The following is a 15,429-nucleotide window of genomic DNA, read 5'->3' as shown; positions in this document are numbered from 1 at the left end:
GGCCACTTCCATGGTTATTCTAAAAATAAAGGGGAGGCCATTTAAAACTGAGGTGAGAAAAAAACTTTTTCATCCAGAGAGTTGTGAATTTGTGGAATTCTCTACCACAGAAGGCAGTGGAGGCCAATTCACTGGATGAATTTAAAAGTGAGTTAGATAGAGCTCTAGGGGTTAGGGGAATCAAGGGGTATGGGGAGAAGGCAGGCACGGGTTACTGATTGTGGATGATCAGCCATGATCACAATGAATGGTGATGCTGGCTCGATGGGCCAAATGGCCTCCTCCTGCACCTATTTTCTATGTTTCCCAACTCTGCACTGCCTGCGTTTTCACCTTCCCAAAATCCACAAGCAGGACTTCCCTGGCAGACCCACTGTTTCTGCCTGTTCCTGCCCCAGCAAGCTCATCCCCGAATACATTGATCTTATCGTGTCCCCTTATCCAGTTTGACCTCCAACCGAGACACCTCATACACTCTTAAACTCTTCAATAACTTTCAATTCCTAGGCCCCCATCGCCTCATCTTTACCATGGAGGTCCAGTCCCTTTACACCCCCATTCCCCACCAGGGCCCTGTGTTAAAGTTCAGATCGCGCTAAGGAACAACAGAACACATTAGTCAACTCAGATATAACACCAGTCTTTATTATGCATGCGGAAGTGGGAGAGTGATCACCAACCAGTATGCTTACATACTAGCAGTCCCTCGAGGCCCCACTCAACGATACAGCTTCTTATATACTGTTCAAGTCACATAATAGCCTACGTCACTCTTCCAAGAAGCAACTCCCAAGAAGCAGTTTAAGAAGCACCTCCAGTTTAAATTCCATTTGGAATATTTTTGGAGGACCAAGAACTAAGCAACTCCCAAGAAGCAACTCCCAAGAAGCAACTCCGGTTGTCCTACAGATAGCTTATTCCAATAATTGTTATGTTCTGTGGTTTTTCCAAAGATTACAAGTTTCAATTATCAGTCACATCCTTATGAGCCATTAGTATTTGTCCACCGTCAACAATACAAGCAGGTTTGCAGATAATGGTTAAGTGTCCCATCATGACTGGTCATATTCCCTATCCTTAGTTTTAACATGACCGTATATGGACTTAATAGTCTTTGCGGTTTTACTTGGTAACAGTTCCCTATCCTGGTTACTTGGTATCAGTTCCCTGTCCCTCTTATCAGTCCCCTGTTCCTCTATCTTCGTTTCTCTCCTTCGTGGTTTAATGGCACCCTCTGTTAGTCCTTTCTCCAGCAAGTAATCTAAATACACCATATTTCATCATCCATCTCCCCTGTCACATACGCATTAACCCTTGGATCCCCTTCCTCCTTTACACCTGTGGACCTTCCTTGAGCAGAGGCCCAGTTAGGTTCCCTGTGCAAACACTCTCCTCCACCTGGAAGAACCTATCCTTGCTCTCTACAACTTCTCACTTTGACTCCTCTCACTTTCTTCCAATCAAAAGGCGTAGCCATGGACAGCTCTACCTGCCTTTATTTTTGGTTCCATTGAACAGTGTTTGTTCCAAATGTACGCCAGCAACATCCTCAAACCTTTCTCTGCTACATTGGCAACTGCTTCATGGCTGCCTTCTGCACCCATGCTTGGAAATGAAGGCAGATACATCCCCAGGGCTTGATGGTCTGCATCCAAGAGTACTCAAGGAGGTGGCCCTAAAATTCGTGGATGCACTGGTGACCATTTTCCAAAGTTCTCTCGACTCTAAATCAGTTCCTGTGGACTGCAGGGTATGTAAAATCTCCTAGTTTGTAGATGACACAAAGCTGGGTGGCAGTGTGAGCTGCGAGCAGGATGCTATGAGGCTGCAAGGTGATTTGGATAGGTAGGCCGAATGGCCTACTCCTGCATCTATTTTCTATGTTTACCCATCAGTAAACTGCTAGGGTAGAAGTCACTAAAAAGTATTATCTGTCTGTAAACCAGTATTTAAATGAATTTCTTGCTAAGCAAGTTTGATTAAAAGATTATCCTCAACGTGTAAAATATAATCCACCTGAAAAATGGTACCTATTTTTTTACTGACTAAACATTGTTTGTTAAAACAAACCATCCTCAACCTGTTTCATTTTGTCTCAGCATCCACACCCTTTGAGATGCGTCACAGATTCCACTTCTGTTTATGAGAAGCAATATTTCTTGATTTTGTTTAATTGATTATACAATGCTCTGTACAAATGCAGTTACATTTCCTTGGTTAATTATCAGTTAAAAGGAACATAAATGGGAGATTAACACTAAATCAGAATAGGTACACAGTAGATAAAGTATGACGTGCTTTATGTCATGGAGTATCAGGAGCCCATGTTATGTCAGGAGTGCTGGTGCAGGATTTCCAAAAAGTTAATCTGTAAGTCGAACCGGTAGTAAAAAAGTCAAACGCAATGCTAGCATTTATTTCAAGAGGGCTAGAATACAAAAATAGAGATGCAATGTTGAGGCTCTATAAGGCGCTGGTCAGGCCGCATTTGGAGTATTGTGAGCAATTTTTGGCACCATATCTGAGGAAGGATGTGCTGGCCCTGGAGAGGGTCCAGAGGAGGTTTACAAGAATGATCCCAGGAATGAGTGGGTTAACTTATGATGAGCGTTTGGCGGCACTGGGCCTGTACCCGCTGGAGTTTAGAGGAATGAGGGGGGACCACATTGAAACGTACCGAATAGTGAAAGGTTTGGATGTGGAGAGGATGTTTCCACTAGTGGGAGAGTCTAGTTCTAGAGGTCTTAGCCTCAGAATTAAAGGACGCTCCTTTAGGAAGGAGATGAGAAGGAGGGTGGGCTAGTCAGAGGGTGGTGAATCTGTGGAATTCTTTGCCACAGAAGACTGTGGAGGCCAAGTCAGTAGATATTTTTACAGGAGGGATAGATAGATTCTTGATTAGTACGGGTGTCAGGGGTTATGGGGGGAAGGCAGGAGAATGGGGTTGGGAGGGAGATAGAGATCAGTTATGATTGATTGGCGGAGTAGACTTGATGGGCCGAATGGCCTAATTCTGCTCCTATTACTTATGATCTAATGACCTTCTGACATGCGGTCTCAGGTGCTCCTGAGTCTCAATCATACCTTTGCAGATCCTTGTCCTTTGGCAACAAATGTAGCAAATGCATTGCACACTTTCCACTGCCTTCCAGTAGAGGGATCTTCAGAAATTATGATAATCCCAACCTAGGTAAAGAATGAATTATTAAATTAATCGACAGCATGCCAAGTGAAGCAAACTCCAAGCCAAATAGCTTTCCGATAATGATTTTGGTATCAACAGCTCATAATTAGTGTTCTGACAACTGTAGACAAGAGGCAGTGCTGCTGGCTTTGCAGAGGTTTTGGAACTAGTGTAGAGGATAAAACAAAATCCACCATTGCTCTGGTTTCTGAATTCAAATCAAGGGCAGGTACAGTGGCAGGCTTAGGCCGTAGAATGGACTTCTGTGTGAAGTTTAAAACTCCAATAAGCTTTCAGCAAACCACAGACGATGGTGGAACTGTATACTGGGATAAGTTAAATATTCCAAGCCAATATAATGAAAAAAAGATGGATAAAAAGATTACAAATTCGTAATAATTTTAAACCATTACTCTAGGATGTGTCACTCAAATGGCTGAGTAAAATTCCTTATACAATCTAAAGTTCCAACCTCCAGACTCGTGGTGAAGGCACGATTCACTTTTGCTTTGATGTTCACCACATGTCCAACACTAGAAGAAAATAAAAACAATCAGAATTAGCAAGAAGGCTACTTGCAAATGCATGGACAATTTTGACATAGAACATGGAAAAGTACAGCCCAGGAACAGGCCCTTCGTCCCACCATGTCTGTGCCGAACATGATGCCACCAACCTACACTAATATCGTCTCCTTGCACAAGATCCATATCCCACCATTTCCATATGCCTACCTCAAAAGCTTCTTAATTGGCATTGTTGCATCTGCCTCCATCATCACCAGAAGGTGCATTCCAGGCACCCACAACCCCCGTGTGAAAAACTACTTGCCCAGAACATCCCCTTCAAACTTTGCCCCTTTCACTTTAAAGTTGATCCTTCTAATTCCCTCTAATGTTTTCCACTGGGTGGCGCTTCGATGGCAGCCTCGCCTACAGTCTGTCAGTCCTTTTCTTTTTATTTTTAGTGTGTTTTAAAAGTATGTTTTAATGTTCTCTGCTTTGTTTTGTGTGGGGGGTGAGGGAGGGAGTTGGGGGGAAACCTTTTTTCAATCTCCTACCTTGCCGGAGGTGCGATTGTTTTCCAGATCGTATCTCCGGTCGCTCTGAGGCCTAACATCATGGAGCTGGAGGCCTTGCCTGGGACTGACTTTGAACCTCCGCGGGGCATGGACTTACCATCTGTGCCTACGATCCCTTGCCTGGATCGACGCTCCTGCGGACTTAACATCAAGGAGCTCGCAGTCTTCGGTTAAGACGGAAGTCGGGAGCTCCAAGCTGCACAAAGTTCGACAAGCCCCGACCCAGGGTAGATCGACTGGTGCAGGAGAGCTGAGATTACCCCCCCTCGCCTCCCCCACCCAATACAGGAGCTGGATCGCCCCGACGAGGAAGGCCCGCCGCCGGCTACGGGAGTAAAATCGTCCCGTCAACGGAAGGTTAGAGGCCCCCGACCGCTGGAGGACAAAGTAGGGAGAGATTGAACTTATTTTCGCCTTCCATCACAGTGAGGAATGTGGGGGAGTCACTGTGGTGGATGTTCATGTTAAAATGTATTTTGTGTGTCCTGGTGCTTCTTATTGTTATGACTGTATGGCAAGTGACATTCCTCATATGTTGCAAAACATACTTGGCTAATAAAGTATATTATGACGATTATGATTATGATTAATCCTTGAGATCTCTATCCTGGGAAAAAGGTTCTGACTGTCTACCCTATCTATGGATCTAAAAATGTTATACCCTTCTATCAGGTCTCCTCCCTCTCAGCCTGAGACCTCCAGAGAAAACAATCAACGTTTTGGCAACAGTCTGAGAAACCTTTTCTGCAACCTCTGCAAGCTTCCATGTCCGTCGGGTAATGAGGCAACCAGGACTACACACAATACTCCAAATGCGGGTAACCAAAGTCCTATAAAGCTGCATCATGACTTCCTGACTCTTATATTCAATACCCTGACCAGTGACGGCAAACAATCAAGCAAGATGCTGCCGATGTTCTACCAATCGGTGGTAGCCAGTGCTATCTTATTCGCTGTCGTGTGCTGGGGCAGCAGGGCAAAGGCCGCAGACGTCAACAGGATTAACAAACTCATCAGGAAGGCCGGCTCCATCCTGGGAGTGGAGTTGGATTCACTGGAGGTGGTCTTGGAGGGGAGGATGCTCCTCAAACTGTGGAGCATCTTGGACAATAAAGCTCACCCCTCCATGACACACTGGTCAACCTGAGGAGCACCTTCAGCAACAGACCGGTTCCACCAAGATGCAGTGCAGAATGCCACAGGAGATCCTTCTTCCCTGTGGCTGTCAAACTCCTGCCCCTTCTGTCACGGGGTAGACTGACTCCCTCCCCCCCAAAACTCTTTGAACACCCCCAATCCTTTCCACTCGTCACTTTAATTTCATGTTTCATGTATCTTGTGTTTTACGACTGTTGGCAGACCAATTTCCCTCCTGGGATAAATAAAGTTTTATCGTATCGTATCGTAAAAGGCTATCCCTGTTTTTGGAGGTGAATGGTTTCCTGCATTCCCCACCTACTCGCTTTCTGGGTGGTCTCCTATCTACTCTCTCCCTATGTCTTAGGCCTGACCACCTCTCTACAACTCCCATCTGTTTTCGAAATTCCATTTTGTTGCTGATATAAATGTAGGCAGATTTCAAGAGTGAATTGTGAATCTAAGATATAACCAAGCAGGCTTGTGGCGCTGTGAATTTTGTGATTGAAACCTAAAATCTAAAAGCTAAAGACTGAAATCGAAAGGCACAATTCTACAGGTAATAGGGTACAAATTAATAACCATTGGAGACATGGTTGCAAAGTGACCAAAGTTCAGTATTAAATATTCCAGGACACTTGACTTTTAAAATAGACTAGAACAAGTGGACCCGTTGGGCCCAAACCTCTCCTGCATTGGTGCAAGACCCTCTCCTCCCTCCTTCTCCTCTCCCCCTTCCCGCCTCTCTCCCCCCTCCCTCCCCTCCACCTCCCCTTCCCCTCCCCCTCCCCCCCACTCCATCCCCCTCAACCCCCCTTATCCTCCCTCCTCCCCCCCTCCTCCCTAGGAGTTAGATCTAAACTTTAAAACGTGAATAACTTTTAAAATATAACACCAATTTCAATGAAACTTCTTCCATTAGCACCAAAGGGACGACGGTGAGTAAGGTGGGCCAAAAATTGTCACGCTATCGTGTACCGTTTTGGCTGTAGTTCAGGAACGAACAAACAAACAAACGAGAATTTTAGCATATAGATATAGATAAGTGAAATGAAAATGGAATAAGAAATGGAATAAAGACAGTAAAGAAAAAGGATCATACCTCAGAAAATCAAGTAGAATACGTTTGGATGGAGCTAAATATGGCAAAGAGCAAAAAAACATCAAGAAATATTCACAGGGCTCAAACAATTGTACGATGGAATGGATGGTAACTCTGGAAAATGAGACATATGTAATAAAACATGGATATAATAGCCGGGAAAGTAGCATTAGATTTTTTTTTAAAGGTTTAAAAAAAATCTGCAACTATGAAAAAGCTGACTCCAGAGAGCAGTTCCAAATGCATCTTCCAAATGTTCTATAGATGCCAGAGTGCTTCCCTAGGGTGCTTCTGGAGCCCCATGATTTTTTTAATGTTTGCATTAAACGTCTACCTACCCTCAGTTTGTTCCACTTCCTACATGGACCACTCATACAAAATTTTGGTTGAAATCAATTATTGTCCAGGGGGTCCACGAGCCAATCAAAATTGTATCGCAAGTTTATCATTTTATGCAAAAGGCAGCTATATTTATGCAATGAGTTACTCGGAAAAATAATAGCTCCTGTATAACCATTCTGCATATTTGCCCTATTTAAGGTTACGTTGAATCATTTCACTGTTCATATCCACAAAATTAAGCATGAGGCAGCTATTTGATAGATATTGACATAATTAAAGAATAGCTGCCTTATGTTTTATTTTCGTCCGAGTTGCCAATGACACTAGTTTTGGTGATTTCAATATATTGTGTGGAATGAAGGCAGTTGTTCCAGTGTCGGTGCGACCATGAATCCTGGGAGTACTAGATGAATGTGCAGATGTACATTGTACACCATCACCAATACCACTCATGTTATTTTCACTGCCACTGTCTTCACTGTGACTGAATCTCTGAACTAGTTGAAGCTAAATCAGCCATCTCTTGGTGAGCTTTCTCCTTTCTTTTTGCTTCTGCATTTGCACGTGCTTCCTTGCACTACATTCTTCCAGCAAGTACCTTGTCACTAGATCCGAATGATCCGAATGATGCGGTACGATCATTGATTGAAGAAATTGAAGATCTTCTTGATTTTTTATCAACTTCTCAACATTTGGTGGCCATAATTGAACGGTCTTATTAAGTTCAGTGTCCATTTGTTTGAGCTTAGCAAGACTAACTGGTGCTGTTCTGCATGCAATTGGTATGGCCCTGATTTTTGAATTTTCATCTAACAGTTTTATTATCTTCTGACAAGCCTTGATCTCAGAAATCACTGGAATTTTTGCTTTTCCATAAAATGGAAGAACTTTGGCAAGAACAATTTTTGCAGCTTCAGTTCTAGTTCGGGATTCTGAGACTCCCTTCTGAAGGTGATACATCAAACAGCCTAGTACTTGGCGACATGTTGGTGGACGTGAATCTGTGATTTCTGCATCTGAAGATGTAATTCCGCTTCCAAGACCAAAGATTTCAGCTGTTTTACATGTCAGCTTTGCAGCAGATGTGGGTGTGCAAGATCGTTCTGATGGTGGAGTTGACGGTGCTTGACTTCCAGTTGATTGTTCATCCATTTTCAGCTGTGTAAAACTTTACTTCACAATAGGCAAATGAAAGTGAGAAGAGTCACAAGATGCAAAAGCAGGGATGAAAATGATAAATAATCCCAATTCACTTCAACACAATAAGGCTTGCATACAGACCCTATCACTAAAAATAGACGGGGGGAATTTCCACATTCATGCAATTAGATATGCCCCTTGTCAAGCTTTTGGAAAATGTGTTTTCCAGCACACTAAAAATAGACTTAACTTAATCTTTCACAGAATTGGAAGAGAAACCAAATATCATCAATTACCAATTTGTATGGGAAAGCACCAACTGTAAAACCACATGTATTTCTATGAAATTCACAAAAACTTGCAAAAATATATATTTGGCAGCTATTATTGTGCACACATTTAAACTCCAAAAAAGCTGCCTTATGTTGTTTTAAACATATCTGAACAAAAAGGACTCACTAGAACATAGCACTAATATGTACAATAAACACTAAAGGCATTCATTAATGGATCCTATTCGAATAGCTGCCGTATGTATGCGCATAGTAGAGGACATAGCCCTCCAACTTCGGCCTATCCGTCGACCCCCTAAACAACTTCCGATTTAATTTAAATTTCACAGCGGTTATTATTTTCACTAATGGAACATTGTAAGAATAGGAAGACGTTAATTGCTTACTATGAGGGCTCCAGAAGCACCCTAGCTCTCCCAGATTGGAGAGAAGCAAAGCCTATTATTTATGGGAAGAGAGAGAGAGAGAGAGCCAGTGACATGGCAGGTCAAAAACAGCTGATCTAGGATTAGCTATACTGGCAGACAGGATGTCAATATATGAACACATCAAAGCAACTGTACTTTAAATTACTGTTACATTGAGTTTTTCCTTATATTAATGGTGGCATAATGGCACAATGGTAGACCTGCTGCCTCACAGTGCCGGAGACCAGGGTTCGATCCTGCCTACGAGAGCTATCTGTGCTTTGAACGTTCTCCCTGTGACCACACGGGTTTTCTCCGTGTGCTCCGGTTTCTTCCCACATTCCAAAGACATGCATGTTTGCAGGCTAATTGCCCCTGGTATATAGCATGGGAAAGTGGGATAACATAGAAGGTGCAAATGGTTGATCGATGGTTGGTGCGAACTCGGTGGGCTGAAGGGCCTGTTTCCACGCTGTATCTCTAAACTAAACATCAAATGATTAGAGGTCAATCAAATAATTGAAAAACTCAGAACACCGTGGTGTCACGGACAATTACTCGGAATAGGAAAGCTAGAGTCAAAAGAAACAAACATAAATGCAGAGAGAGAGAGCAACAATCTGACGGAGCTGGCAGCTGAGAGACCTCATGTTCTAACTTGCTACAAACAAGACACGCAGGGCTAATTTTTCCTTAAACCAGTTTAGTAATTTGACTCCATAAACTATGTGCAGCTAGGTTATGCAGCTTTACAAAGAAAAAATATAGATATAGCACAGCAAATGCTCAAAGCGAACAAATGCAATACCAGGCCATTTGGAACGAGTGTGCAAGTAAAGAGTGAGGGAGAGCATAAGTGGACTTTGCCTAGATCCAACGAAAGGTCATTGATCCAAAACATTTATTACATTCTTATCTTCATATGTGTTGCCTGATATGCTGACTGTCTCTAGTACTTTCTATTTTTGTTGACAATTTCCATAATCTGTAGGGTGTTTTTTTAATGCTTTTCAAAAGCTGATCTGATCAAAAGCTGCGAAATAAGTGGAAGAATATTCGACACAATAGATGGTTAAAGACATAGACCTGGAAAGATGGATTCAAAGCCAATAGGCAATAGACAATTGTCTATTAGCCTTGAATCCATCTTTCCAGGTCTATGTCTTTAACCATCTACCGTGTCGAGAATTCTTCCACTTATTTCTCAATGAGATCACTTCTTATTCTTTGAAGCCCAGGAGTACACATGTTCAACTACTCTTCGCAGAACAACCGATGCACCTCAGAAATCAATCTAGCGAACTCCCAGTCCAACCAGCGCACTTGGAATCAGTCTAACTAGTGTACTTTCTACTTTCTCAGGATCCCACAATCCCCGACTGAAAACAGACTTGCATTTGTATGGTACAAGTCAAAAGATATTCTATATCTAATGAAGTATTTTGAATTATAATTATTTTTGTAACGCAACAAAAAAACTACAAATGTTAAATTAGGTGTCCAAAATTGAGATTATTAGACAATTCAAATCAGTCCTTAAAGACACAATATTCAAACTGTTCTGTATGTGAAGAACTATGGAAATATTAACATTCAAGCGGGCAAATAACAAAAATAAATCTAGGCTAAAATCTCCATTAAAGCTTCAGCAGCATTTATTCTGCATCAGTATTATGCAGTTTACGGATTCCCTAGCAGACTGTTTATACTTTGCTTCTCATACTGGAATCAGGAGACTTCTTTTCCAGCTTCCCATGAAGAACTGCTCATTATTTTGCTGAGGATGTCACATGGTTGATTCTTTTAACCTCAAGCCTTTCCAATTAGAGACTTTTCAGCTCTTGCTCCCTGGCTGAATCCCAACTCAGAGACACAAGTGTGGGTGTAACTCTGACCTGTATAGAATGTGTCAAGATCGTGGAATGTAGCTGATGCTTTGTTCCTTCCGAAAGGCATCTACATAAACTCTAATATAACCAACTTCTGACGCAATATCATTGGCATTCATCAAACACGCGACATTTTCCCTCGATTGTGGAAACACATGTAAAGAAAAAGGAGATCAACATCACTACCTGAGACTCTGCTGAAAGTCAATGTCATCCATTGAGGCAGTAACACATGGGCAGTGTGCATGTCTTTCCGCTGCATGGTAGAGGTGGGACGAGAAGGGGAAATAAAAATTAAAAAGCATTGTCAGGAAAATGTATTACATTTAAAGCTGAAACGTCACTTAATCATTTGATGGAATACAATTACATTACCCTGTAGAAAAATACAGCATATATTCATAGTAAGGTATTCCAGAAAAAGAAAGTCATATTTCCTTGAGGAGGCAACAATCTTGCTATGCCCTTGAAAACTCAATGATAGCAAACATTTGTAAATAAGGATGGTGTGAACTCAGCAGCAGGTCATAGTCATAGTGTGATACAGCGTGGAAACAGGCCATTTGGCCCAACTTGCGCACACCGGCCAACATGTCCCAGCTACACTCGTCCCACCTGCCGCGTTTGGTCAATATCCCTCCAAACCTGTCCTATCTATGTACCTGTCTAACTGGTTCTTAAACGCTGGGATAGTCCCAGCCTTAACTACCTCCTCTGGCAGCTTGTTCCATACACCTACCACCCTTTGTATGAAAAAGTCACCCCTCAGATTCCTCTTAAATCTTTTCCCCTTCCCCTTAAACCTATGATTCATAATTCAATTAATTCCATTATCAGAATTGTTGGAATCCAGGCACTGAAACAATGAACAACAAAGTTTGCTGGCCTGGATGCAAATGCAAGGACAGAATTAAAAGGGACTGTGACATTTTTTGCATCGTATGGGAGGCGCATTCCCAATCTCGTTGTACCCCTGTACAATGACAATAAAGATATATTGTATTGTATTGTATTGTATTTATTAGCCCACAACAGTTTAATACGTTTCAATTGATGGCATTTAAATACAAAATTATGGTACGCATACAATGGCAGATCAATAACACTTTCCCAGTACGTTCTAATAAACTAACATCTATAGGTGTCCACTTTGCTTAAAATTTTAATGCACACATCCTCAATTTCCTCGACCATGATATGGTATGAAAAGAATGACTCCGAACAAGAAAATCAAGTTTATTGGTTTTTGACATGAATGTGGGGAATTTAATAATTTTTCTATTTTGTGCAGTTTGTCTTATTCGGGTGCTCTAAAGTCAAATGTAGCACAGTTAAGTACAGAATAAACAGCAAAAAAAAACAAAAACTGAAACTAGGAGATTCATTTCCGAAACATGGTTCAGCTGCATTAATTTATATTCAACAATTTAAGTGACAATGTTTCAAAACAATGCATGCGACATATTACATTTTCCACACTAGTATCTTTCAATCACTTGAAATTAGATAGATCCTTTAGATGCATTCCAAGCATCTTTGTTCAGTTGACCCATATACGAAGAACGAGTTTGAAATATTTTTTCACAACATTGCTACACCCATCCAGTAAAAGGCAGCACATCCAATCAATAAAGACTAAATATAGACAACAACTCAAGTGCTAAAAAATGCAGTGACTAACCCATGACACAAAATGAGGTAAGACTTCCTTGAGAAAGACACATGGCTTTGCCAGGAAATTCACCCTCACCATACAAATGAACAATTCAGTTTCCAGAAATCCAAAAGAATTCAGTATTAATGAAAGGTTCTGTTTTCTTCCATAATCCCGCACCTGTTACGACATGGAACCAAAGTAAACAGAGCTTTGTTCAAAGATCAAAGTTCAAAAACACTTTATTTGTCCCCGTGGGGCAATTTACAAAGGCACATAGAGTAGTACAAAAACTATTGGGGGGGTGGGGGATTAGCAGGGTGAGCAGAGGGACAGGGGTGGTTGGGAGTTGAGGAGCTGAACAGTCTTCGGGACAAAGGTTGCCCTTCTCCTCTGTGTCCCACAGCCTGGGCAGCGAAGCCGGCGTCCTGAGGGGAGCCACTCAAACACAGAGAACAGAACGTGTGAGGGGTCCTGTAAAACCCTGCCAGCTGACCTTAGCATCTGCTGGTTGCATAGGGTGGAGAGGGCACTGTTTAGCTCAGAACTGAACATAACATGTCATCTATATACTAAAACTCTCATTTGTTTGTTTGTTCCTGAACTACAGCCAAAACGGTACACAATAGCGCGACAATTTTAGTCCCACCTTACTCACCTTAGTCCCTTTGGTGCTAATGGAAGAAGTTTCATTGAAATTGGTGTTATATTTTTTAAGTTATTCACATTTTAAAGTTTAAATCTATCTCCTAGGGAGGGAGGGGGGGAGGGAGGGAGGGAGTGGGGTTGTGGGAGTGGGGTTGTGGGAGGGAGGGCGGGAGGAGGGAGGATAAGGGGGATGGAGTGGGGAGGAGGGGGAGAGGGGGGAGGAGAGGGTGCTGCACCAATGCAGGAGAGGTTTGGGCCCAAGGGGTCCACTTGGTCTAGTATTTTATAAATTTATTTAAAAATCACCGTCGTCATTCAGATACATTTTTACCTCCAGAAACAAACACCCCCCCCCCCCCCCCCCCCAACATATCTGGATTTATTGCCCTTTCAAAATTGATCCATCATTAACAGTTTGCAATTAATATCTTCATCAGTCACATCACCAATGCCAAATCTGTACCAACATGCAATTAATATCTTCATCAGTCACATCACCAATGCCAAATCCAGCCTATTTGTACCAACAGCCCCAAACCCAATTGCTCAATATCTCATCTCCAAAGTTTGTTTCCATCTTTCTTCACCTTAACACTGATCCCTCTTGCCTGAAGTGCCTTCCTTGGCCTCCTTAGCTTTGCACCCTACCTGTCAAGAATCAAGCGTGTTTGATTGTCATATGCACCACAACGGAACAATAATTCTTACTTGATGCAACCTAACAGGCCCATAAACGCAGTAACACAAACAATACATAGCAATAAAAAGTACAATAAATGAATACCAGCAATACTAGGTAACCACAATAGTGCAAAATTAAAGCAAAGTCATAGTGCCATCAAAGACACAGCCAATAGGAGATCATGGTTGCTGAGGTTAATGTCATGCAGTGTTCAAGAGCCTTGATGGTTGCTGGGTAGAAACTGTTCTTGAAGCTGGCGGTCACTGTTTTCAGGCTCCCGCTCCTTCTCCCCGATGGTAGTAGCAAAGAGAGAGCGTGGTGAGGAGGTGTGATAACGTTGGGTGTCGTTTTAAGGCAACACCTCCCATAGATCCCTTTGTCGGTGGGGAGGTCAGCACCTAAGATGGACTATCACGCTCTGTAGCCTCCTTCATTCCACGGCAATTGAGTTGCCGAACCAGGCTGTGATGCAACCAGTCAATATGCTTTCTACAGGTATACCTGTAGAAACTCAATAGAGTACTGATCGACACAATGAGCTGTCTTTGTGATTGCATCGTTATGCTGGGCCAGAGATATGCACACCCAGTATCTTGAAGCTTTTCACTCTCTCCACTGCTGTTCCATTGATGAAGACTGGTTCATGGATCCCCGACTTTCCTCTCCTACAGTCAGAGCGATTAGAGGAGAGAACTGAACACACAGCCTTGTGGTGCTCTTGCATTGCTGATTATCAAACCATCTTCTCACCTGTTATCAGGCAACAGAACCATCCTCTCACCAGCTAGAATGCAATCCTGTCCTCCCATCTATCTCAATGGAGACCTTTGAGCTATCTTTAATCGGAATTTATCTTGCACTAAATGTCGTGCCCTTTATCTGTACGCTGTGGACAGCTTGACTGTAATCATGTCTAGTCTTTCCTTTGACTGGACAGCACACAAAGGCTTTTCATTATACTTTGGTACAAGTGACAAGCCACTAAACTAAACAAAGAGGAAGTGTTGCCAATTCATACTGATTGGAAGTCTCGGATGCAGTTACATAAGAATGACAGAGACCCAGATCTCTGAGTTTGATACGTTTGGATGAGACGATGGTGTTGAATGGAGAGTTGTAGTTGATGAACGATGGCCTGGCAGAGGTATTCTTATTGTCCAAATGGTCCAGTGCAGAGTGGAGAGTCAATGAGATCATGTTTCCTGTTGATCTATTGCAGTGCTGGGCAAATGGCAGTGGGTCCAGGTCCTTACTAAGGCAAGGGTTGATATGCTCCACAGCCAACTTCATCACCTCAGACATTAGTGGCACTAGTCGGAAGTCATTGAAGCATGTCACCACACTCTCCTAGGGCAGTGTTATTGTTGAAGTCCCTATAAAACAGGTGGAAACCTTGGACCTTAGTCATGAGGATGAAAAATTCCCACTAAAACTACAGTAGGAACGCGGCAGGAGAACGAGTCCAAAGGGGCTGGGCTCTTTCTGTGGATTCGACCTCATGAAGGATCTTCTGACATTGGCCTTGGTGACTGAGATTACAGTGTAACCAGACCCAAGGAGGCACATCAATGTACAGGCTTCACCCGGCAATCGATGTGAACTGCAGCCACAAAACAAAGCTATTGGTAGTAGTTTTGTTGGGAAAAAGATTGGGCATGCTTATCAGATGAGCTGTTTGAAAGGACAAGTGGGTGGGGCCCAGAATGTGAGCAGGCAAAGCAAAACAATCAGCTGTTTGGTAGCTACGCAACATTCAAACATTTTGTTATTTTCATGCTGGTGGAAGTTGTTAGATAATACATTCCAACAAATGTTACTCAACTGGAGAAGTGGATGCAATGAAACATCCAAAAACATGCCAGTTTATCAT

General features: G+C 42.5%; 1 protein-coding gene across 5 annotated transcripts in view; it reads right to left on the bottom strand.

Annotated features, from left to right (window-relative positions):
• acot11a (acyl-CoA thioesterase 11a) overlaps nt 1-15,429 on the bottom strand; it is a 66,623-nt gene that overhangs the window by 35,954 nt on the left and 15,240 nt on the right. For all 5 annotated transcript variants that reach the window (XM_078407684.1, XM_078407689.1, XM_078407687.1 and 2 more), the window contains exons 3-5: nt 10,762-10,831; nt 3,657-3,717; nt 3,085-3,186 (exon numbers count right to left, since the gene is read on the bottom strand). In XM_078407684.1, coding sequence (XP_078263810.1) covers nt 3,085-3,186; nt 3,657-3,717; nt 10,762-10,831 — 233 coding nt within the window. The remainder of the gene's footprint in view (nt 1-3,084; nt 3,187-3,656; nt 3,718-10,761; nt 10,832-15,429) is intronic.

This window comes from Rhinoraja longicauda, chromosome 11 (assembly GCF_053455715.1).
Source record: "Rhinoraja longicauda isolate Sanriku21f chromosome 11, sRhiLon1.1, whole genome shotgun sequence".
Classification (NCBI taxonomy): Eukaryota; Metazoa; Chordata; class Chondrichthyes; order Rajiformes; family Arhynchobatidae; genus Rhinoraja; species Rhinoraja longicauda.
The sequence above is the reverse complement of the archived record's forward strand: the minus strand, read 5'-3'. Positions and strand labels throughout refer to the sequence as shown.